We start from the raw sequence: 24,973 nt of genomic DNA, 5'->3' as shown, positions 1-24,973 counted from the left end.
GGTTAGTTCAAATTTAATCCTTTTTTTTTTTTTGCACATGTAGTTCTGCTCTTACATAACGGACAGGCCACATTTTCTGTACTCCTATCATGTCAGTTCTCATATCGCTTTTAAAAATCTCGCTGTGAATATCTTGAATTTTGTGCAAGTTTTGCATTTTCTAAAACAGCATGCCATAAATTGATACCTACCACAGCAGTATACAGTAGTAGTATAAATGACAGCCCTCAAGTTGATCATTGATGAGTATAAATATAAGTTTAGTTGCAGCAGTATATATGCCACAACATAGGGTTTGAGTGCAAAAACAACAGGGGCCTGGCTGTCATAGGACTTTAAAAAAGAGCTGTATTGTCTAAAGAAAGAGCATTCTGTACAGCTGTGCAGCCAGCAGGTTCAATGGGAGTAGAACCAGCTGAACCTCCTAAGGGGCCTGTTACATTCCAACATAGATGCAGGGGTGCAACATGTGTGGCAATTGTGCCAATTTGATGCAAATCTCCATTTCTGCACAAAGAAAAAAACATGAAAGTTGCTAAAATTACGCTAAAATTCCCGACCAGCCTCTAAATTTTCTCAGTTGCGCTGATTTCAGCGAGAAATAGAGGTTACATTGGTCACCTGCAGTTTGCGTCGTCAATCAATCCAAGCGCAAAGACCCTAAACCACGGTGTCAAATACATTCTCACTGGGTCAGGGCACTGGAGAGATGCGATTGATGAGCTAAAGTAACGAAACCGCGCACCCATCTGACCGCGGCGGATCCCTATTGGCGGGACGACGCAAATTTTAGGCAAAAATGCGTTACTGTAGCCACCAGCGCTTCGCAGGAAGTATGAACTCACGTAAATCTCATCGCTCACCACCAGTCCACTAACAATGAAGGTAACAGCTTGCCCAGTAAATACCTGACGATGTTACTGCAGCAGAAACCTCCCCAACATGCCATAGGGAACTGATACCGAGCATGCACGGAACAAGAAAAAGATAGGAAAAAAAAGAAAACAATTTTTGGTCAATCCCGCTGAGTGCGTATGAGCCATAGTTGAGGCATCATCATAGATGGATGGATGTAATCGGCTGTGCCCTTAAGATCGAGCAGCGGCTCGTGCCTTGATTGTAGCCACCAATCAGTCAGCCTCCTGGTTATTTCTACCCATTTTGCCTTCACTGTCCTTAAACTGCAATGATTTGAAAAATTCCGAGCCATTATTTTGTACTATAGGGTGCAGCCCTTTACAGAACATTATCAAATGTTCAGCCATTTCTTTTTCCTCTCCACACGCACTACATAACGTGTCTGCCTATTTGGCTTCGTACGTCTTGGTCTGCAATACTCCCGTTCTAGCCCTGAACAGTAGAGAACTATTCCGAGAATTATCATAGATCTTTTATTTTGCGATTTTCTGCTTGAAAGTTCAGTAGGTCTCCAGCGATGATTTAGTAAGCATTCCAATTTTCCATATGTCCCTCTCTGTTTCCATTACCTTCTTCTTAACTGATGTTTCCTTTTGGCTTGGTATTCTGCTGTTGTCTAATTACTTGCTTGACAATTTTCGAGTTCGCTTCCTCCATTTAGTATCGACATTCTTCTTGTACAAGTAGCTGAAAACTTTCTTGGCCCACCGCTCCTCAAATTCTATCTTGCTGCTAGCTTCCCTGCACTTGAACGATGTCCATCCCATGTCACCCTGTACCTCTTGATTCGGGGTATTCCCATGTGCTCCCAAAGCAAGTCTGCCCATGCCACGTTGTTTAATTTATGATCTTGCTTGAACCTCTGATTTTATGCGCAAGACCGCATTGCTGGACGTCAAACCCGGGACATTGACACCTTTCCTAATCTCTCTCACAACGTCATACCTATTGTAGTTCCAAAGTGCCCTTTTTTTTTTTATTACAGCTGCATTCCTGTTGCCCTTAGTCATTACGTATCTTTCGTGCTCCCTTAGGTACTCAGCCTCATTTATTCATACACCCAGGTATTTGTATTTATCCTCTATCTCTAGCGTAACTTCCTGTATCTTATGCTCACTGCCTTTGTTATCATTAAAAATCATGATTGCAGATTTTTTCCTACTGAACTTCAAATTTAACCTATATCCCTCATTACCGCATATGTATATCAATCCCTGCAGATCTTTCTTGTTGTCGGCTATTTATACGATATCATCTGCATACATCAACGCTTGTAATGACTGTTCAATGTGTTTTCCTTGCTTGCCAAAAGAGAGGCTGAAGCCGAGTTGACTCCCCTCTAATTTGGCTTCTAGTCCCTATAGATAGACCGTACATAACAAAGGTGACAAGGGACATCCCTGTCGAAGCCTGCGCTATATCTGTATAGGTTTGCGTACCTGTGTGTCTCATTTTATAACTACCTTGTTACTTTTATAGATATCCTATAGAAGATTAGTTATTCTATCTTTTACATCGAGTGTGTCCAGTATTCCCCACAAGTCTTCTTGAATCACACTATCGTAAGCTCCCTTGATATTGTTACGGGGAATAAAGTATACACAATGAATATACTGGCGAGCAAATGCGTACAATGCTGCTGCAGTCCGAGCACGTTCCCCACAGCACTTCGTCGTCGTCATCCTCAGGCATCTACTGAGCCCGTGACAATATCTAGAAATGCCAGCCACAGGGGCCTGTGTTCTTTTTCCTCTATTTCAATACACTGCATCAATAAAAACAGATTGTCCTCCAACCTCCTGCCTTTACGGAACCCATTTTGTAGTTCCCCCAGCACCCATGTCTGCAGTCTTTTCTTCAACCCATGTCTGCAGTCTTTTCTTCACTTTCTACATCACCAGCCTGTACACAACTGATGTCAATGTTATAGGACAGTAGTTGTTTATATCAGCTTTGTCCCCGTTTTCTTTATAGATCATGCTCATCCTGCTTAGTTTTCGCCCATTGGGGGCTTCACCATCCATAATTGCTGTGCTCGCTGCCTCTCTTAATGTTTGCTTAGAGTGTGGTCTTAGTTTCTTTATTAGTATAATTGGGATGCCGTCAGATCCTGTTGATCTGCTATTAGGAACCCCCTTCTCTGCCTTTTCCCACTCGCGTCCCAGTGGAGCCACTGCACTAATTGGTCCATCCTCATCTGGTATAATGCATGCAGCAATTTCTTTGTGTTTAAATGTCTCTGTCATCATTGTTCCTATATATTCCATTGCCTCATCCCCTTATAGTGCAACCCCTTCAACTGTAGTTGTAAACCTCTGTTCCATGCTTGTCTTATATTGAGATGGTCCAAAAACTTTGCAGCTGCCTTTCTATCCTTTTTGTTTACTTCCGCCATCCATTGGGCCCCTTTCTTCTAATCTTTTCACTGATAATATTGGACGCTTCCCTGCAACTCAAAAAGCTATCTCGTCCCAGTGGAGCCACTGCGCTAATTGGTCCATCCTCATCTGGTATGGTGCATGCAGCGCTTTCTTGGTGTTAAAATTTTTCTGTCATCATTGTTCTCATATATTCCATTGCCTCATCCCCTTTTAGTCTAATCATAGTAATATTGTATGAAACTCTATGAGTCTAATATGCATTGGTTTAACCCTTTGAACTGCCCGAACCCTCACTCAATGCGCTCTCTCAAGGCAGCTGGGCGGCGACATTACATTCCAGCACCGTTTCTGGATGGATGGATATGGCTGTACCCTTTAGATCGGGCGGCGGCTAATACCACCCAGCCGTAATATTTAGTGAACTAACCACGAGGCTTATCTTTTTTTTTTTTCTTTAAATAGTAAAGTTGAGGACTAGTACTTTGCAGTGAATAGTTTAATTTTCACTCGTGCCTTGACTTTAGCCACCAATCAGACACCCTTCTTCTAGTTAATTCTACTCGCTTAAACTATATTTTGCCCTCCCTGTCTCTAAACCCCAGTGCTTTGAAAAACTCTGTGCCATCATCCTGAACTATAGGGTGAAGCCCTTTACAGAACATTATCAAATGTTCGGCAGTTTCCTCCTCCTCTCCACATGCACTGCACAGCGTGTCTACCCCTTCGTATTTGGCCCGATATATATGTCTTGGTTCGCAATACTCCCGTCCTGGCCTGAAACAGTAGAGAACTACCACGAGTATTATCATAGATTCTTTCCTTGGCAATTTCGTGCTTAAAAGTTCGATAGATCTCTATTGCGGACTTTTTAATCATGCCAACTCTCCACATGTCAGTCTCCGTTTCCTTCACTTTCTTCTTAACCGATAGTTCTTTTTGGTTCGGCCACCTGCTGTTTTCTAAGTATTTACCAGTCAATTTCCTAGTTCGCTTCCTACATTTTGTATCGACATTCTTCATGTGCAAGTAGCTGAAAACCTTCCTAGCCCAACGCTCTTCCCCCATTTCTCTCAATCGCTTCTCAAATTTCATCTTGCTGCTAGCTTCCCTGCATGCCCTCAAATGATGTCCATCTCATATCACCTTGTGCTCCCTGATTTGGTGTATTCCTGTGAGCTCCTAAGGCAAGCCTACCTATTCCATGTTTCTTAATTTCTAAACTTGCTTGAACTTCTGATCTCATGCACAAGACCGCATTGCCGAACGTCAGACCAGGAACCATGACCCCTCTGCATAATCCTTACTACATCATACCTATTGTAATTCCACGGTGCCCTCATCACTGCTGCATTCCTGTTACCTTTAGTTGTCACGTATATTTCGTGTTCTCTTAGGTACTCGGTCCCATTGCTTATCCATACGCCCAGATATTTGTATTTATCTGTTATCTCAAGCATGACCTCCTGTATCCTAAGCTCACTACCTTCGTTGTCATTGAAAATCATGACTGCTGATTTTTCCTTACTGAATCTAAAATCTAACCTATCTCCCTCATTACCGCAGATGTCCATCAATCTCTGCAAATCTTCCTTGTTGTTGGCCATTAGCACTATATCATCTGCGTACATTAATGCTGGTAGTGCCTGATCAATAAGTTTTCCTTGTTTGACTAAAGAGAGGTTGAAGCCCAGCCCACTTCCTTCTAATTTTGCCTCTAATCCTTGTAGGTACATCATGCATAATAAGGGTGACAGGGGGCACCCCTGCCTAAGCCCCCGTTTTACCTCTGCAGGCTTGGATACCTGTTTTTCCCACTTTATAACTACCTTGTTACTTTTATAGATTTTCTTTAAAGGATTATTGACTCCGTCTTCCACACCTAGCGTGTCCAGTATTCCCCACAAGTCCTCTTGAACCACGCTATCGTACGCTCCCTTGTTATCCAAAAGTGCTAGCCACAGGGGCCTAAGTTCCTTTTCTGCTATTTCGATGCACTGTGTCAGTGAGAACAGATTGTCTTCCAACCTCCTGTGTTTCCGAAACCCATTCTGCAGTTCCCCCAGCACCCCCTCATCCTCTATCCATGCCTGCAGTCTTTCCTTTATAACCTGCATCGCCAGCCTGTCGACCACTAATGTCACTGTTATAGGACGGTAGTTGTTTAAGTCAGCTTTGTCGATCCCCCTTTCCTTTATAGATCATCCTCATCCTGCTAAGTTTCCATCCATCGGGGACTTCACCATCGATTATTGTTCTGCTCACTGCCTCTCTCAAAGTCTGTTTAGACTTCGGACCCAATGTCTTTATCAGCATTATTGGAATGTCATCTGGGCCTGTCGATGTACTACTTGGAACCCTCTTCTCAGCCCTTTCCCATTCTCGTTGTGAAAATGGAGCCATTGCTACACTTGATCCATCCTTGTCTATTGTAATGCATAAGGCACTTCTTTGTTGAAATTTTTCTGTCACCCTTGTTCTTATATATTCAATAGCTTCGTCCCCTTCTAGCCTAGCACCTTTAGTTGTAGCTATAAACCTCTGCTCTAGGCTTGTTTCATTTCTTAGGGAGCTTAGATGGTTCCAAAATTTCGCAGCTGCCTTTTTGTCCTTTTTATGTACTTCTGCCAGCCACTGAGCACTCTTTCTTCTAATATTTTCATTGACCAGGAGGGATGCTTTCGTTCTAGAGCTTAGAAAGAGGCCCCATTTTCTTTCAACATCATCTGTCGGTTCACCCCGCTGCTTCTGACGGTCTCTGACGGTTGCAGCCGGTGACTGCAGCGCCACGGCGAGTCATGGCGCGAACATGCGAGTAGCCGCGGCCTATGTGCTTTTCTGGCACCCAAGCCGACGTCGAGTGTCAGCGCTTCCTCTAGTTTGGTCAACGTTGATTTTGGTGTTGTGCGGCGGTGTGTATGGATTGCCGTATTATTCCTGGCTAGGTTCTGTTTGGCGTTGCATAAATCAGTTGCCAGATTTTGGAGTGGTTGTTGCCAAACTGCCACCAAATTTAGTGAATAAATTTACCCCTGTAGTTGTGGCTTTTCCGTGAGGGTTGGGTGTCGTCCGTGGTGCATTTTGCGAATGCGTGAGCTACGTTGGCAGCTTGGGCTGGTTGGTATGGCATGACGATAGTTATAGCGCCAGAACAAAACGTCCTTCTTGTCTCTGTGTCGTCGTTTTGTTCTCGCGCTATAATTATCGTCATACGTTGGCCCTTTTAATTAACAAAATGAACGTAAAACGAGTGTTCCAGAAGTCGGGGCGCGTTCTATTGCTGTGTGCGCTGCTGTGCAATTAAGAGATCGTGTCTCAGAGATCGCGGCTCAGTATTAGGGACGACGGGGAAAACTGAATTGAGTCGCAGCAGGCGCTGCGGCCCCCCCCCCTTTTTTTTTTTCCACAGCTGATCGTGGCACGACGGGGACGCTACGCTTCCCCTAGCTGTGTCGGCACGAGGCATATTGTTCAGACTTGTGTACATGTGACGAATAAACGTCCCAAGGCTGGCTAATCGGGGTACGTCGGATATGCTACAGCTATATACGCCTGGAAGGCTGCTTTATCGACGCAGCTGGGGCGAATTGTGGCAAAACGAGCACCCACTTTCCTGCACACAGATGCCAGCGGCCACGGAATCGGTGTTGTCCTCCTCCAGCGCGATGAAACATCACGTGAGCGAGTAGTTGCGTATGCCAGGCGCGATAACACCTGCGGAGCAGAACTACTCGATAACAGAGCAGGAATGTCTCGCTGTCGTTTGGGCCATCCAGAAATTTCGCCCTTATCTGTATGGACGCCACTTCACTGTGATCACCGACCACCATGCCCTATGCTGGTTGTCCTCGCTGAAGAATTTGTCTGGGCGCCTCGGTCGCTGGATACTGCGTTTGCAAGAGTACACTTTTGACGTTGTGTACAGGTCTGGCAAACAGCATCAGGATGCTGACGCTCTCTCCCGCTGCCCTCTGCCACTTTCATCTCCAACCACGAATCCTCAATGCCCCTCAGGTGATCAAGCGGCTTCCTCTTCGCCCACGTTATCACCCCTGGCAGTTGCTGGGTCACTATCTTTAAAGAACAGCGCCCAGTTTGCCACGTGCCTACGTGACGTACGACCCCTACTGTAACCGCATCATCGGATACTTGAATGGCTCGTCTTCTCCACCTAATGCCAGACTACGTCGTCAGCTACGGCAGTTCAAGCTAGAGAACAACGTCCTACAGCGCTATACTTACAATGCGGATGGGCATCGGTGGGTGCCAGTACTTCCCCGTTCGCTGCGAAAACAAGTTCTCGAAGCATTGCACGACAACCCATCAGCTGGACATTTAGGATTCCAAAAGACCTACAACCGCGTTAGGAGCCGTTTCTTCTGACCTGGTCTTTCTACCTTTGTGGCTGATTATGTCGCTTCTTGCACACTTTGTCAACGCCGGAAACGACCAACTTCAGCTCCTGCTGGCCTATTACAACCCATTCCATGTCCCGATACACCTTTTGTAATTGTCGAAATAGACCTCGTCGGGCCACTTCCCGTAACGCCAGCGGACTACCGCTAGATCGCCACAGCTGTCGACCACCTCACACGATACGCGGAGACTGTAATCTTTCAACATACAAAAACAAGTTATTTCCTGTGCCTCTACATATTAATATTAAAGAAAAACCTAACATAACATGCAATTTCCGCGACAGGCACATGCGCGCTGATAGCACTATATACAATGAGTACCACATGAATTGGCTGCTGTAAATACCTGTGCTATTTTGAAATTTGGTGATACTATGCTGGTCAATACATTCGCCTACGCTTGTAATTTGGTCATTGTGCGGAATGGTGTAATATAAAATTTTTGCAGCATAAAAATCTGAGAACCATGACTTGACAGGGTCGCGTTCTTTAAAAAGTCTGTTACCAGTCCCGAGTTTCAAATCAGGTAAGGTGCATTCATGGTTCATCATTCATCAAGTCTTCCTGCAAAACACTGCAAGAAAAACTTGTCTTCATTGTATGTTCTGGTGTTAGTGCACATGTACGTGTTATCCTACATAAGCTGAGTCTTTCGACAATACCTCCTCAGTTGCAATACAACGCCTGTGTTTGCGTCTTTTTAGGTGGGCCTAATTGTGTTATATTGTATGCTGCTTCCTCAAAAATAAAATAATGACTAGGTCGTTAGCTACCTGGTGCAGAAAAAAAACCAAGATGCAACATTTTTTTCGTCAGTACTCCTCTCTCTACCCCCCCCCCACCCCCCCCCCCCCCCCGCACACACACGCACACGAGAGCTCTAAGCGTCCAAGAATGAAGAGGGGCTGCTTACGGTTGCGCACCTGTCACTCCTTCTCTAAATGTCTCGGTGTGAGGGGGTTCGTCGGAGTAGCGAGGATATAATGTACGACTGGAATCAAAGGTGAACATTCGATATAAGTCTGCCTGTTTTGGATAGAAAGTGAAGGAATGAGAACTCGAACCAATATATATTTAAGGGAAAAAACCCCGATGTTTCGAAGCTGGTCCGGCTTCTTCCTCAGGGGTGAGAGATTGGCTTAAAAACGTCGCTTCTTTTAAATATGTTTTGGTTGGAGTTTTCTCGTTACTTCAATGTACGACTAGAAGTGGGGATGGTTTTAAAGAAAAGGGTTTCCCCACTGGCTTTCGCAATAATCCATTAGGCAAAGTATCTTCTCTTTTCATCTTGCTGTGTAATCTCCTTGCCTTCTCATGACTCTCGGCTAAGCTTTGTTTTGTGCTCGGCAGCTCATGGTGAGGTGACTTTCCACGAACTTTACCTTCTTTCCAAACCAGTTACTGCATGCAAGCTTCCCCTGAATGGATGAATGTGTGGTTGAAGAAAAGGAAAAAAAGACACTATCTTTCCTTGCGAGACCACGGCTCAGTCGCTTGAAGGGAAAGGGGAGAGTAGAGAAAAGAGTTTAGAAGTAGGTAGGAGGAGAAGGTTTGGAAGAACGTGACGGCCATGGCTGCTAGAGCAAAAAGAGAACAGGGGCCGTCGGCAGGGCAGTCCGAGTCATACGACTTGGAAATGTGGAGCTGCAACCACATACGCACATACCTATGGTCATTCCCAGGAGAAAAAAATGTTCTGAATCACCTTTCTTGGGCAAGAATACAGAAAACTAGCTAAACGAGAAAACTAAAATAAATAAATAAATAACCGATAATCTAACTACCAATTGTCACCACAGCTGCGGAAGGAAAAAAGGAAAAACGTAATCCGTGACCTTGGCACCAGCGGCTAAAGAGAGGCATTTATTCGCAGAACACTGTGTATAAGAAGAGACACGGGAAACAGGACACCAATTGCGCCGCAACGACGCCGCGTGTCGACCCAACTTGAGCTCTGGGAACAGCGAACGGAGCACAATGGCAGAACACTGCGAGACCACTCGCAACATGTTTGCGCCATGCATACCAGTCCGGACGGAACGGTGTACAGCTCGTTGGGTTGTATTGTAGTCTTTCTGAATTCCTTGAAGTTGACAAAGAGCGCGAAAGGTTGAGTACGAGGAACTTGAACATAGAAAACGACTTTGCCATCAAGCCTTTTGCAGTGTGTACTGGACGAACGCAGCGACGGGTGACGAACGACAGGAATTCAATTCTTATGCGCTTCAGAAATGACTATGAATGGGAATGTTTTTAAATGGGAATGAAAAAAAAATCTTCAAAAACATGGGTGTTGCTATGTCGGTACAACAGAACTGCAGGCCTGTTGGAAAAATCTCATAAAGAGACTGGAGAATTAAAAGCCTCTCTGATTGCCGAGAAGTAACAGAATTCTTCAATCACGTTACAGCTTGAATAAAATTATTTCAACGAGTGATGAAGGATCACGTATGGCATGAAAGGTGCGTTTCTGCCTCCTTCCTTCTTGAAATATGGCCGCTACAATTTTCATGGTAACCTAAATTACGCAGCCACTGTTTAATTGGTAGCAAATGACATGACAAAAACCCATGATCTGTGTCATCGCTATTTTTAACAAAACTTGAAATCCTGCCAGATGGCGCATTGCTATCGGGAAATTTCGAGCGCTATAACTAATGGTTCCACACGACGTTCACAAGCCTCCGTCCTGTCTCTCTCGTTCTTGTTAACGTCTTGTTTGGCGCTCACAACTTTCCCAATCGCCACAATTATTCAAGAAAAAACTTAAGTGGCATCTAGAAAAACAGAAAAAAAAACGCAATAGAAAAACAGAACGGGTGCTCGATTGCTTGCGAATCGTGCTGCTTTCTCGTTTTTGAAGCCACATTAATAATGAAACCGGAGCTTAGCACTCATTCTCCGTTGATTAGGTACATAATCATAGATCAAGCTCAGTGTGGATTCCAATGTCACGTAATAAAGGTGACCTGAAGTGGCACTATGCGTCACAACATGCTGCAGAACCCAATTCCATGCCTTCGTACCGTCATGCTCGTTTAATACGAACGTTTGTAGATTGGACTACAGAAACAACATTAAAGACCGATAATTATTTAATTCTTCCGTTCGTTAGTAACGCCCTTCGTTATGCATTCTTCTGTTCTTTGGGAGCAGGTCACGTGAGTTTTGTAGCATGAATTAACATAAATTGCTGTTTCTATTTTACCACAGTCACCGAACGGTGTACTCTATAAACACATCACCTGCATTAAACTTCGTGCCAGCACAATGTATACAATCCTCAATAACGTCGAAAAAAAATACGGGTTTCACGCAAAGAATTTCCTAATGCTTCGTTAGATATTCAACCGTTAAATTTAAAAATAGCACCACCGTGAACGGGATTAACTCGATGACCAAATTTCACTGCAAAAAGCGCTTGAATAACTGCACCTTGCAGGTATGCAATATACATTGCATGAGCTTTTAGATGTGTGGTGACATCATTAGTTCAGGTTACATTGTTTTTGTAGAATTAGCTTTTTAGTCGCGTTTACTATGCTTTTTAATGTTAATATTTCACCTCATCAGTCATTTAGTGATGGCCATTTCATTTCCACATCTTTAACGAGAGTTATGAATAGTTGATATCCAAGCATTTTTTTTTAAGATATAAGACTGGTTTTTATCAGAGGACCAACCCTAGAACGAGTTCCGGGGAGGGGGGAGATATGAACAGTCTTATAATTTGCAAAATAAAATTTTCGGCTTTACAAGCCGGAACGTCAATACGACAATACGACAATCGTGGGAGGTTTTAAATATTCGGAACAATAGGTCGGCAAAATAAATGGAGCCCACATAGACTCACCCAGCAAATGTTCTTTTATCTTAGGACTCGTTATAGGGCCCAGCCTATTGCCGGAATTTTGGTCACATATAGGTGACTAAAAACATTTTTCTCTGCAAAACATTTTCGCAATAGACTGCTTTCAATAGAGTAAATCAGCCCGACATTTTTCGAATACACCTGAGATAGTCGCCAAAACGCCTTGGACGTTTGGCGTGGAATGACCGATCAAACTTTACGTCAATACCTATCACTTTTCGTCTCCACTGTCTCTTTCCAAGTTCGTGTTCTTCCTTTCTTGACATTCAACTTCCCAGTAATTTAACAAATCCGCATCATATAGAAGAAAATAGCTTGTGGTATACGCATCTCAAATCAAACTTGGGCGTGCACTTACGCCCCATCTCACTGTTTTGTATCGAACATTTCAGCGTTCTCATTTCACTTACGGTATTGCCACGTGGTTGCGACGTCAAAGAAGATGGTACGTGGGTTGCTCAAGACGACACTTTTTATTGAGTGAACATGTGCATAGGAAAGTGCAAAGTACTAGAAATTCGTGCTTTACACAGATAGCGGTAATCAGAGCATTGGTCGTTGGTAATATGATCTGCGCGAAGGTACGTCGCCATTTATACACGTAGCATCCATATCGTAGGTGTCTCAAGCTTATCAGAAGATTCTAAAATAATCTAGAGTTTTCGCAGACAGCCAAGCGTCCTTTGCGCAAGGCAATTGATTAATATGCGGTGTTTAACGTTTCAAAACCACCACATGATTATGAGAGATGCCGCATATTGAAGGACTCCAGAAATTTTGGCAACCTGGGGTTCTTTAACATGCACCCAAATCGCAGCACATGTACCTACAGCATTTTCGCCTCTATCGAAAATAAAGCAGCCGCAGGTGAGACTTGATCCCGCGACCTGTGGGTCAGCAGCCGAGTACCTTAGCTACTGAACCACTACGGCAGTGCCTTTGCGCAAGACAGTGACATAAAAATACAAGCGAGCGTGGCAGCATAATAATGTTGCGATAAAATTGCAGCAGATGCAACATGTTTCACTGTGGATGCCATTTTCATACAGAACCGTCAGCGGGTGGCTACGCGTTGCAAGGTGAATCGACGTCTTTGGGTATTTTGAGTAGGCTAAATTTCTACTTAAAACATACGGCGTGATGACAGCCCTCACGTTGACTGTAAACTTTAACGAAACGAAGTGCACGCTTCGGTGGGATGATATGCATATCATTAAGAAGCTGTTGTGTATTTCTCAAAGGTCGAGATCCTCAATGGTCAAGCAACCCTTCCCTATCACGTGCTGGGTGAAAGAAATATATTCATGTAATGTTTACAGCCAGCCTATAGACCGCAACAACATCTAACGGTGTGGGTCGACATCACTCGTGTAAGTCTATTTAGTGATGTATTCGTTACAGCAAAAAGTAACTAAATACCTCACTCGTTACTCTAATAAGAAAAAAGGGGAACGTTTCACGGCTCCGCGTTATATAAATACATAAAAAAGGTAACGCATTACCATTACCGTAACCGAAAAAAACATAACGAATGCTACCTCTAGCTGCCGTTTCTCCGAAGTCATCAGTTTTAATCAATGTGTCTTTGCTGCAGAAACCCACAAGAAGAATTTTTAAAACTCAACTTTATGTTTCACACATACTAACCCAAGCAAGGATTATACTCAAAATGTTCAATTAACGAGAATTATTTGTACAAATGTACTGAATCTTAGCAATGTTATTTATAAGCTTAATGATGCCTGCACATGTGATGGCTTCTGACTCTGCAGTGACACAGGATGAAACCATTTTTTTTTTCATTGGAGGATTACACTCAAAGTGAGGTTCAATAATCCACGATATTCAAAATGAAACTATCACTGAACTCTCAAGAAATTTACAAATATCGGCCTTTTCTTGATCCTTCAGTACCTGCAATAAAGCAAGTCGAAATCGGCACTGTTGGTCCTAGCCACCGGAATGGCCCGCCAGTAGGCAATCACGGAGGCCTACATTGGCATGCCTTTTTATTAGAGAAGGGGGGGGGGGGAATCGGGAGATGTCATGGGTAAAAGGGGGAACACTTGCACGGTTGTGACACAAGATGTGCCTTGCAGAGACGTAAGCCTAGAAAAATCACGTCTTGCAACACACATCTTGCAAAAGCAGCCTTTTTTAATATGTTGCAGGTTTTATTTTTGTTTATATAAGAATTCAAATCATGCCTAGAAATCAAATATACAAAAGAACATAGGTTCCCAGCACTCGTAATTGCATTGTTCTATTGATTATTTTCCGAAACAAGTCGAAGGTGGCAGTTGCTATTTCGATTGTCTCACACATCTGATGGGTATCAAGCACGTGTACACGCTATTAAAAAAAAAGCATTGGAAAGTTGAATGTGTTATACATACTTATCAAGCATTCTTATTTGTGACGTTTTTAAGAGAAATTTTAATGGGGCCCACTTGCAGGGGGTGTCCCCCTCCCCTGACCAAGCACCAAGGGGTCGGGGAGTCAACGTTCTCTGCAGGCGTGGTCAACGGACGCCCAGCTCGTGACCAGTATGGGCTGTGTATCTGAGCAAATATTGCATTTGCTCTCATCTGCACATATGACGATCGACAGGTTTTTGTCTTGGGGGGATGCAAACCCTTCGTTCAACTTGCATCACGACTGAGGGAGCGAGCGAGCGGGTCATGTTGGTGTCGCTAGAGTGGGTAGCAAGTGCTGGTGGAGCTTGAAGGGTTCAAGTGTCCGTGTTGCACCACCCGCCTCGCCCACGCCCATGTCTACACTTCATTCATTGAACACCGTGCTGAGAACTAGTTGAATAAATGCGCAGATTTGTTTCCTTCCGCATCCTATACCACTGCATAAAAGATTCTCACATTGTGAAAAGAAGGTATTTTGATTCGTTTGAAGGAAAGTTACATTCAAAGCATGACAGATACTCAGAAAAGTGGTTTCATGCAATCGCAACAAGAAAACTCGAAGCCGAGGTGCTTCTTTTTTGTGCAGCGTACAGTGTAAAAGTAAGATCGGATTCGGAAAAAGCGAAATGAGTGGCGTGCGTCACTGCTTGCTCATTGTTCAATGAAAGAAGGTTTCATAAAGTATGACGTAGCCAACAACAGCAACAAACTGCTGCATCTTAAATTAAAAAAAAGCAAAGTGCAGCACATTTACGGTAGAACATGGACATAGATTGAAATACGCGTTATTTTTTTATGAAGGCAAAATAAAAACTATTTTACAAAACGCTTTGCATTCATCGGAATGTCGACACATCTGTGTAGTGTCATTTATGCTATTTGGATGAAAATCCCTGAATTTCAACGAATTCAGTAACCTGTGGCAGAAGAGCCTTTTGAATTTTCAGTTTCGGTTTCTGCGCCGCCGACGCCGCCGACGAAAATTGGCCGCACGCCGCCGCCGATGAAAAAACCGGCGTGCGCCGACAACGCCGCCGCCGACTCTGGACGACCCCCACGCCGCCGCCGGTCGAAATCGCCTCGGCGCACACACACCTCCGTGGGCGCACACCTCTACTACAGTGCCTAGAATAGACACTGTACCTCTACCCAAAATCCCCATGCTCGCTGAAGCGCCGTGTGTTGCAGCTCCCATAGACACTAGCGCCAGAGTTCTCTCTAGTGTATACTAAAAAACTCTGTTTGGTGCAGCATCGCAATGAAAAATATATGGGGCGCTGTTTTGAATAAACAATTCATGTACTAAATAAATAATTTAAGGCAATTAAATATTATTGCAGTAATATTTTGATTTAGTATGATTTTTTTTACTTTGCTGCATTATATAACACCGCCAGGGGGATTATGATGGCTACCTTCATTTAAAAACACGTCGGCAAAGAGTTACCGCTATGGTTACCAAACCCGCCTAGCCAAGGAGCGCTCAGAAGTCTCCCTTTAGTAAACTAGTTTAGATAGCATGCTTTTGTAGTGGGCGCGCTCTGCAAGTTTCTTAAGACGCATCCACGAACGAGAGGCATGTCTCCAAGCAGAAAAGCATTGTTAATAACGCTTGTCGCGCTAGTCAATGTACAACTACGGCTAGTAGGGGCGCACTACCACAATGACCACGAGCATGACCACGAACACGTTCACGAACCCGCTGCGTTCAAGTACTCACGCGCCGCCAACGAGCCGCCCGTAGCAGATGCTGCAGCTGGCAGCGAGGCACACCATCACTCCCATGGACACGTAGCATCGTCTTCTCATGCGTCGGAGGCTCCCAAGAAGAAACCGATCCGATCATTCGAAGAGACTGCTTTTCTGTGGGGCCGTGCTCTGGGCTCCACACTGCTGATTAGTGTCGCACCGTTTCTCATCTTATTCTTCATTCCTATCGACTCGCGTTCCGGCCATGAGTCGTTGCTCAAGGTTCTTCTCAGCTTCGCGTCGGGAGGACTGCTTGGCGATGCGTTCCTCCACCTCATTCCACATGCGCTGATGCCACACAGCAGTGAAGACGACTCCGGTGCTGCGCACTCAGGTCATAGTCATAGCCACGGCTCTGGGAGCAGTCATGCCCACAGCCATTCTCACAGTCACCACGGGCACGACCATTCTCACGGGCCTCATGACATGAGCGTCGGCTTGTGGGTGCTTGCTGGCATTCTCGCTTTCCTCATGGTTGAAAAATTTGTGCGCATCATCAAAGGTGGCCACAGTCATCAACACACCCGCGAACATGTTCACGAAGAACTTCGTGCCGACAATCGGGTTCCTTCGGGAACGGCTGAAGCTGACGCAAAGCCCACTGGAAAATGTGACGGAGAGTCCATTGGCACGGAGAATAAGGAGGCGTCCGCCGCACTTGTGCACAGAAAGAAGACCAAACAAGACAGCGCGACAATAGAAAAAAACACTGCCGATGATGGTGAGTATTCTGAGCCCGTGTTTGTGCCATATTGCTGTGGCAATATGCCATATTGTGCCATATTTCTGTGCCATATGCACATCTCAAGTAATGAGAAAATGTGCCTCAGCTAGATCGGGAGAAATTTCGCTGCCGACTATTACACCTTTAGTTCTTGTCTTCTGGTATTCCTTACAAGTACATAGCTCTTGAGTCGGTGTGTAGCTTTGACGCTGCTAATTTATGCTATATTAAGACCGTTAAAGAGCGCGAGTCAGTGCCCGAGAAATCTAAATTTGTTCATTCAGCACTGAATGATAAAAATAACATGGATAATGTTTAAATAAAGGCATGTGGACCCTTTTCTGAAGACTGTCGGGTTAGCACATGACAAGGTTGGCCAGTGCTAGGGCAATAAAAAAAACAGCTCGCAGTCTCATGGCGACAGGAAATTATTATTGGCATAAAACGTATTATTTTCCAAGCTTTATCACAGTTTCTGTAAGGTATTTGTATTATGTATGGAGTTCAATGAATTACAGTGAAAGCTTGTTGATTTGACCTCCATTAATTCGAATAAATGGGATCATTCGGACGTGTTCTTTGTTCTTGGTAAACATATGTATTGTTTAATCATTAAACGCTTGCTAATTTGGTCATATTTAGCTGCAACTTAGTTATTTATGACGATCCTAGGAATACGCCAAGCACAAAACACCACAAATGTGTGACGCAAAGGAGTGAAAACTGCATTTGCTAATAACCATTGTGGTGGCAGGCAGAAAGGCATGGTTGCCATTCATAATAGTGTATAAGCGAGCCATGTTTATTCAGCAGCAGCAGGGCTCAGCAGTTTGGTTTTACCGTGGACATAAGCCGTGCGCGTGCCTTCAGAACTGCATGGACACTGTAATCGTGTCTTCGGCAACGATGGTTTTTACCACAGTGGATGTGACACTTAGTAGCTTCGCTTTGACTTTAAGCAGTCTGCTTGCCGTGTCACAAAATTAAAACATGTTGGAAGCTGCTGAAGGTGGAATTTTTTCGGCAAAAAAATTGTCGTTACATGCACATGGTTGTGTTGCTGGTGGCGGTATGTAATAAAGGTTGGGTTCAGTGCACGTTTTGGCATAATACACAGTGGCCTTGAGAGACAGTTGCATTGCGAACAGTCTGTAATGAAAAAAAAATCACAGATCTTACACAAAAGCAGTACTGGATAGACAAGCTCATTAAGAAAATGAAAATGCATTGATGTATTAGACATGTGTTCGTTTTCTTGACACTTTTGATTATTCGGCACTTGGTTAATTCAGACATTTCTTTCCGGCTCATGAAATCTGAATCAACAAGCTTTTACTCTATTGGTTAAGCATTTGCAGATGTGTTTTACCTGAATGCTTACACAAAAATTAGCCTACACACACGAAGACTACACACAATAACAATGGACAGTTATGTGTAGCTTCATGTGCATTTGCTAGTGTTATGAAAGCGTTCAGTCGGTACCGACTAGCAAGCTAAATGGATTAACGTGTTGCAGCTAACTGCTACTTTTGTCCTCTCCAGAGAAACGGGCATCAGATATCAAAGTAGCTGCCTATTTGAACTTGGCTGCTGACTTTACTCACAATTTCACGGATGGCCTGGCGATTGGTGCATCCTATATTGCTGGCAATACAGCAGGCTTTATATCGACAGTGACGATCCTTCTGCATGAGGTTCCTCATGAAATTGGAGATTTTGCAATCCTGGTGCAGTCGGGCTACAGCAAACGCAAAGTAAGGAAAATATCTGTTGTCTGGTTCTTTATTGCAAGGAGCATGCAACTTTCAATATTTAATGATGCATTGATTTTATTTCTTTCATGCACACTGTCTTTAGTGCCGGCCGCTCACGAGAGCGCACTACATTGTTCTCAGTGTCCATACGAGAATGGGGGGGGGGGGGGGGGAGAAAATGAAAATTTTCCTTCTAGCTTTTTGGGCTTTGAGCCATGATAAATCTGCTCATGCCACTTCTCGACCACTGTCAACTCAATACCATATTTCCGGTGCTCTTTGGTCAAAAATGAGGTCCCTAGGCCATGGAAACCCACAAATCATCATCAGTCTATGATGCAGCTGCTTTTTATCTTTGTGATTGATATGTGGGGTTTAACGTCCCAAAACCACTATATGATTATGAGAGACGCCGTAGTGGAAGGCTCCGGAAATTTAGACCACCTGGGGTTCTTTAACGTGCACCCAAATCTGAGCACACGAGCCTACAACATTTCCGCCTCCATCGGAAATGCAGCCGCCGCAGCCGGGATTCGAACCCGCGCCCTGCGGGTCAGCAGCCGAGTACCTTAGCCACTAGACCACCGCGGCGGGGCATTATCTTTGTGTCTTAGCATAGTTGTTATGTATTTGGTACTTATATTGCACCCATCTCATCTGCTATGCCCTCTGGGTATTGAGGGTATACTAATAAATCATCATTATCACTTTCATATAGAAATGCAATTTGCTTTGCTGTTGTGGAAACGAAATAAATATTTGGAAATGCTGCCGCTTCTACTTCAGCACCTTGCGCTGTCAAAGCATCTATTAAGTAGGCGCATCTGGTTGGGAATATATGCTACATTTCAAGCATTTAGGTTTCATGCTTGCTGAGCATTGGGTTTCGAATGTGCTTACAGATGCACTCCCACCGGTAGGTATGTTAGCTGTTAGGCTTGTTGTAGCAGGCTGTTTTGTACAGCTGCTCTTGATGTTCTGCATAGAGGAGACCCAAGCCATGGAGGGCGCTGCCTGTGAATGTGAGCAATAACGTCATTATTCGAGTGTTCACCTCTGGCCCCGCTGCAATGGTCTAGTGGCTAAGGTACTTGGCTGCTGGCCCGCAGGTCGCGGGATCAAATCCCAGCTGTGGCGGCTGCATTTCTGATGGAGGTGGAAATGTTGTAGGCCCGTGTGCTCAGATTTGAGTGCACGTTGAAGAACCCCAAGTGGTCAAAATTTCTGGAGCCCTCCACTACGGCGTCTCTCATAATCATATGGTGGTTTTGAGACGTTAAACCTCACATATCATCATCAAGTGTTCACCTCTTCACTTTCCCCTTCCAACTGCCCTGAAAATGCGTTGCTTTGCTGGTATGCTGCACACATTCTGCATGTGTTTTTGCGAGTTTCGCATCGCGCATGGTTAGGATGTCCACACTTCTGTCCGCATTTCGGAAGATTGTCGCAATTTAAGATTTTTTATAGTGGCAACAATTTGGTGAAAGTTCAGCATCTGCTTAGCCATGTAGCAAATGCGGAGCTAGTGATAACAGGCGACACCGTAATCAAACTCTATCAAAACGTGTGATAGCAAAATGCCCATAAAAAAACACTAGCAGTTGTGACCATCTGGTAGCACAGAAGTATTTCATACAAGAACTACGTGGAGATAGATACGTATAAAAGTTTATTTAAATAAAAAATTTTGCATTGTGCACTGCTTGAATCAATATTATGTTCAATGAAAGGTACGCAAAGAGTGATGCGCTTGTTGTACTCTCTGTTGGGCTAGTTGGTTCATGTCTCAATTCAGTTGTCGATTTCACGCCAAAATCACAATAACACTGCAAACAAAGAAAACACATAGACAGGATGGGCGCTTGTTGTATAGACAAATGTGCTTGTTACTAACCACGTTCCAATCTTACCCTTCAAACGTCACGTTTAATTAATACCCTTCTATTCTAGCTTTACTTGATAATTGCGCATGCACGGAACAAACTTCTTTGGAGCGTGAATTCAGGAATCAATAAGAAGGGTGCTGGCATGAGTCATTTTTGTAGTGTCCGACAAAATGTCTGCTACCAATCATTCTCAAAACTTTTGGCAACCACTCACTTCCATCAGCGCTGCGTAGGCATAAAATATATTTAGCCACGTATTACAAATACCACGTGTACAAAACTTCAACTACCATGTCCCCCACAATATTGAATAATAGTAGCCCTGTAAAAATATATCTTCCCAACTTTTAACTCAAAAGATAGAAGTTGGAAGTATTATGGTAATTTACATGTACAATGCAGACGTATACCTATAACTTGATATATAGAGGAGTGGTGACACAGGAATGAACTCCTATTAAGTTCAGTGCATCAGAAACGTGCTCAATTGTATTAAAAAATTTACCTTTTTTTTGCGCACTGCTATGATCTATGCCTGTTGTCTGCTTTTTTTGTGCCATCTGTTTGGGAATCAGTACAACTTCACTGGTGGAGTTGACCCCTTCGTGTTTGCAAGGCTATTGTGGCAGTTGACGACGCAGCAGTGATTCCCTCCTCTTTGTTGTGGTAACATCCCAGAATGAGGGGTATTTCACGTGCAGCGCATGCTTCACAAATACTTGGGAACCAAAGGGAGCGGGGACGTTGTAGTTGTAATGCTCTACGGTTGTACACTTTTCCCACCAGGGGAAAGCGTAGCTGAACAAGGCATACCCGGAAATCATGCCTAAAAATTATTAGGGATGCAAATTCTTAAAAATAGTCGAGCTCAAAGCATGGCAGCATCATTACCCATTAGAAAAGCTGGTCTGTTTCTAATGGAACTTAGACTTGAACTCAGTACCTCCAACATACGGTACAGATGCTTTACCACTAGCCCACCACTGCAGATCATTATGTTGATTCAATCAGACAATGTTTCTTCTTCTTTGCAATCCAAATCAAGCAAGAACAATTAATTGTCCTTGTATATAGATATACTGCTTGCAGCATCTAACAGAGATGTGTAAACAGTAAAATCACCTGAAAATAATAAAAATTGATTTCGTTAGTGATTGTCACACACACATGCATGCACATCCCACTTTGGTTTGCTCCTGCAGCTAAATGTTCTTAAGAAATAAAAGTTGGTTAGCTCATAGTAATGGTATTTACTATATTTAATGTACATTGTTTAGACTAGTCATGGGTGCTTTTCTAATTGTGATCGAATTATAAGTTAAGTTTAAATAGCTAATCTTTAGTTAACTTATGTCTTTAATAAGGTATTAATACCAGAGTTGTGAAGAATGTCAAGAAGTGACCGATAACATAATTTAAACCAATTTAGGCTTTGTGTTCTCTTTTCTGAAAAAATAATAAGGAAAAGCACATTGCAATTTTTTTTAATAGCACGTGACAATGCGTCTGTACTTCATTGGTATTAGCAGTCCAAAATGTAAATCTCATCATGTGGCGCATCACGCATTTCGTGCACTTCAAAGGTGGATGCTGCATGTACAATAGTGGCTAAAGATGCATGTCATGGACTGCTGATATGTTGTATACAAAGTGTGACCATTGTTTACAGCGTGATATGTAAAACCCATGTTTATGTTTAGAAGTGCTGCTAGGCTAGTATGAAAAAAAAATACTTGGGAGCTTTTTTTCTATCTATGCAGGGCTATATGAAGGCCTGAGTTGTTTCAGAGGGACACTAAGGAGTAACAGTTGACTTTGTTTACATTGATAAACTGCACTCTGAGAACTCTAATGCCATATGTTTCACTGTCATAAGCTCATTATTTGTGGAGAAAAATCAAGGTTGAAGTTTCATTTAAAAATATAGCACTGAAATCTTCATGCATGGCATAACAAATTTCAAATTGTATTTCCCGTATTTTTGTGGCATTGACTTGATTAAATTTTCCGAAACTTAGTATGCTAGGTCTATGGCACCCATAGATAACAATGTACTTAATGTTTAGCAAATAGAGGCTGTATAGGGCCCAGTAGACGCCTTTGAATTTACGTCATGGTGTTTGGTGCGGGCATCTCATGGTGGCGTCTCCACCCGCATTTCTTTTTCGCATGTTTCCTCTCTCACCAAGCGCCATGTCGTGATGAGAGTGGTGTTTTCAGAGTTGTGGAATCGTACGTTACTAATACATGAAAAATCGTTTCGTTATTTATTGTCCCTTTAAAACACTTTTATTGGTCATTAACATTGCCCATGACTTCGTTCCACCTTAGTACTTTATTTATTAAGTACTTTATTTTATTATTTATTAAGTTGATTAACTTAGCTATTTGTAGTTAAATATTTGTGCAGTAAAAGTGCTCACATTAGCTTGTTCAATGACAATTAGTTGATGCCATTCTTTTAAACCATTTTGTTATTTTTTTTAATTCTTGATGAGATTATTTTGAACATACAGTATGTTGCAAGAATACTACAATCCAACAACCCTGCAGTTAGTTAAACTGCTTCCCCCATTGTTTTTAATTTTCTAAGTGCTCCAGTCAAATAGAAGTTACTCTGACTGGTAAGAGCGTTTATGAACTAATAAAAAAATTATTGACATTGAATGATAATGTCCGACAATACTTGTTTTGTAAAAATCGAAACTGTTAAACAATGAGACAACACACACTTCGATAATCTGCCTAATGGATGTGCATTTCTTTTTCACAAGTCATGTCTTCTGTGGAAGCACCGAATCGTTACGGTACTTTTACTACAGTTATACAGAGTGCGAACCTAAACTATGTTGACTTCCTATTTTGCAGGCTATGTGCATGCAGCTGGTGACAGCAGTGGGATGCCTTAGTGGCACACTGTGCAGTCTTATTGCTGATGGGGTTAGCAGCAGTGCCAATCTATGGGTGCTACCTTTCACAGCAGGCGGGTTTATCTACATTGCCACTGTCTCAGTCATTCCTGAACTGCTGGAGAACACGCGGCTGTGGCAGTCAGTCAAGGAGATATTTGCACTGCTGCTTGGTGTGTCCATGATGGCACTACTCACTCAGTTTGAGTAAATTATAACTGGAGGTAAAAACCAAAGTGCACGAAAGGATTGTGTCACGTGGCTGGATGCTGCATTTCCTTTCGATATAGGTGTTTGGGATTGGAGGAAGCCACTACTGCACGTGTACTGTGTTGTTCCTTAATGATTCGCTTTGAATCATTTTTTTTGCACAAATGTAAAGCATTTGTCTGAAATTTGCATTGTTGGTAGTAATCACACACATTGGTTATTTAATGGCATTGGATAATAGTTCTGGGCACGGCAATAGCTGCAAGCTGGGACAGTTGGTCGTTTGGAGCCGATGCCAAGTTCATTTGAACATGACGTGATGTCATATCCTAAAGTATTGGTACAACTAGCTTACACAAAGGAAGACATGGGATAGCTCCTTGTCAACAGTGAGGCTTTTTACAATATCTAGGTATTTACTCTTAACATAATAGGCACATACATTTTATTTTGTATATTGTTTTGTGATGTGCATCTGTATAAATACATTGGTGCTTTTCGGAAAACTTTAAACACCTTTACATTGTAAAGCAGGATCGGAGTGTTAATGACATCTATGTGCTTACATTATTGATAATGTAGGCAACTTCCCAGGTCTGCATGCTATCGGGCTCACTGTCTTCTTTTACATAGCTTTCTAGCCATTGAGTATCAAACATTAAGACAGCTTGGTATACATATAACTGGGAGCACCTGCCTTGTCATACCTTGTGTCGCATGTTGTGCCTTCATATATTATTGTGAGCCAACAAAGCCCATTTTGTGCAATGCCATTATTTTCTCTCTTTTTCTTCTACTGGTTCTTATAAAAATGTGATAATATATAGTAAATTTGAACAAAGAGGTGCTGGAGGTCAGCTATTCTTAAATCTTTTTCAGTGTTTTCAAAGTGAATTGTGTGTGATGGCTGGCCTAGAATACCTGGTTGTATTGAATTCTAAACTGCAGTGCAATTGAATGTAACTTGGTATGATCCACAGCTACTCTTATCCCCTCTATCGTTTCCTAAAATTTATCTGCGGTTTCTATGCGTATTGTCGTGAACACGTTGCTGATATCGGCTGCTTTTTGTACATTGATGTTCTGCTCACTCATTCCACAGTAACAATTGCACTTAACTGTGCCTGATGGGATCATAGTCGAGGCTGCAATCGGTTTGCCTACATTAAAGATCTATTGCTGTACTCAAAGCATTGGTGATGCAAAGTGATGGGGATTTGCATTTACCAGACAGTCCAGATCTTGAGAGACCAAAGTGTAAGGAAAAAATATAATCTGCTGTATTGATGAACTACTGTTTGTAATCAAGTACACTGCAGCATGAAAAAAAGAAAAGACTCATGCAATGCACATGATTCCGTACCAACTAGCCCATCTGTTTGTCCTTTTGTACTGTTAGTAAATAAACGGCACTTTGTGCCACTTTCAAGTATCAGATATGTCGAGTACCTTGTTATTTGTGCTGAAATCTTTCAGAGTTAGTATTTAGTAACACTTTAATTTACGTTTCTGCAATAAAAAGGCATGTGTGCATAAAAGGTGAAGCAACACTGTGCCTCCTAGCAACTTATGGGACCCGGCCGGAAATGTTGTTGCTCTGAATATAGGGAAAATCCAATAATTGCTGCTTATTGCATGGTGGAGAAAGCTCTGAAATGTATGCCAAAATCTACTGTCTGAAGAAACGTGGCCTCTTTTCTGTGGTGGAAGCATTCAGCAGCAGTGTACAGCTG

The 24,973-nt window shown here is 43.0% G+C and overlaps 1 protein-coding gene across 1 annotated transcript; it reads left to right on the top strand.

Moving 5' to 3' along the window:
• Window positions 1–15,403: 15,403 nt before the first annotated feature.
• On the top strand, window positions 15,404–24,677 carry LOC119161582 (zinc transporter Slc39a7). Its single transcript, XM_037414122.2, has 3 exons — window positions 15,404–16,472; window positions 18,021–18,232; window positions 22,990–24,677. The coding sequence occupies exons 1-3, from the start codon at window positions 15,581–15,583 to the stop codon at window positions 23,239–23,241; spliced, it is 1,356 nt and encodes a 451-aa protein (XP_037270019.2). The 5' UTR covers window positions 15,404–15,580; the 3' UTR covers window positions 23,242–24,677.
• Window positions 24,678–24,973: the final 296 nt, after the last annotated feature.

The sequence above is a fragment of the Rhipicephalus microplus genome, chromosome X (genome assembly GCF_043290135.1).
Source record: "Rhipicephalus microplus isolate Deutch F79 chromosome X, USDA_Rmic, whole genome shotgun sequence".
NCBI classification, from domain to species: domain Eukaryota; kingdom Metazoa; phylum Arthropoda; class Arachnida; order Ixodida; family Ixodidae; genus Rhipicephalus; species Rhipicephalus microplus.
Note: the sequence above shows the minus strand (reverse complement) of the source record. Positions and strands in the feature narration are given on the sequence as shown.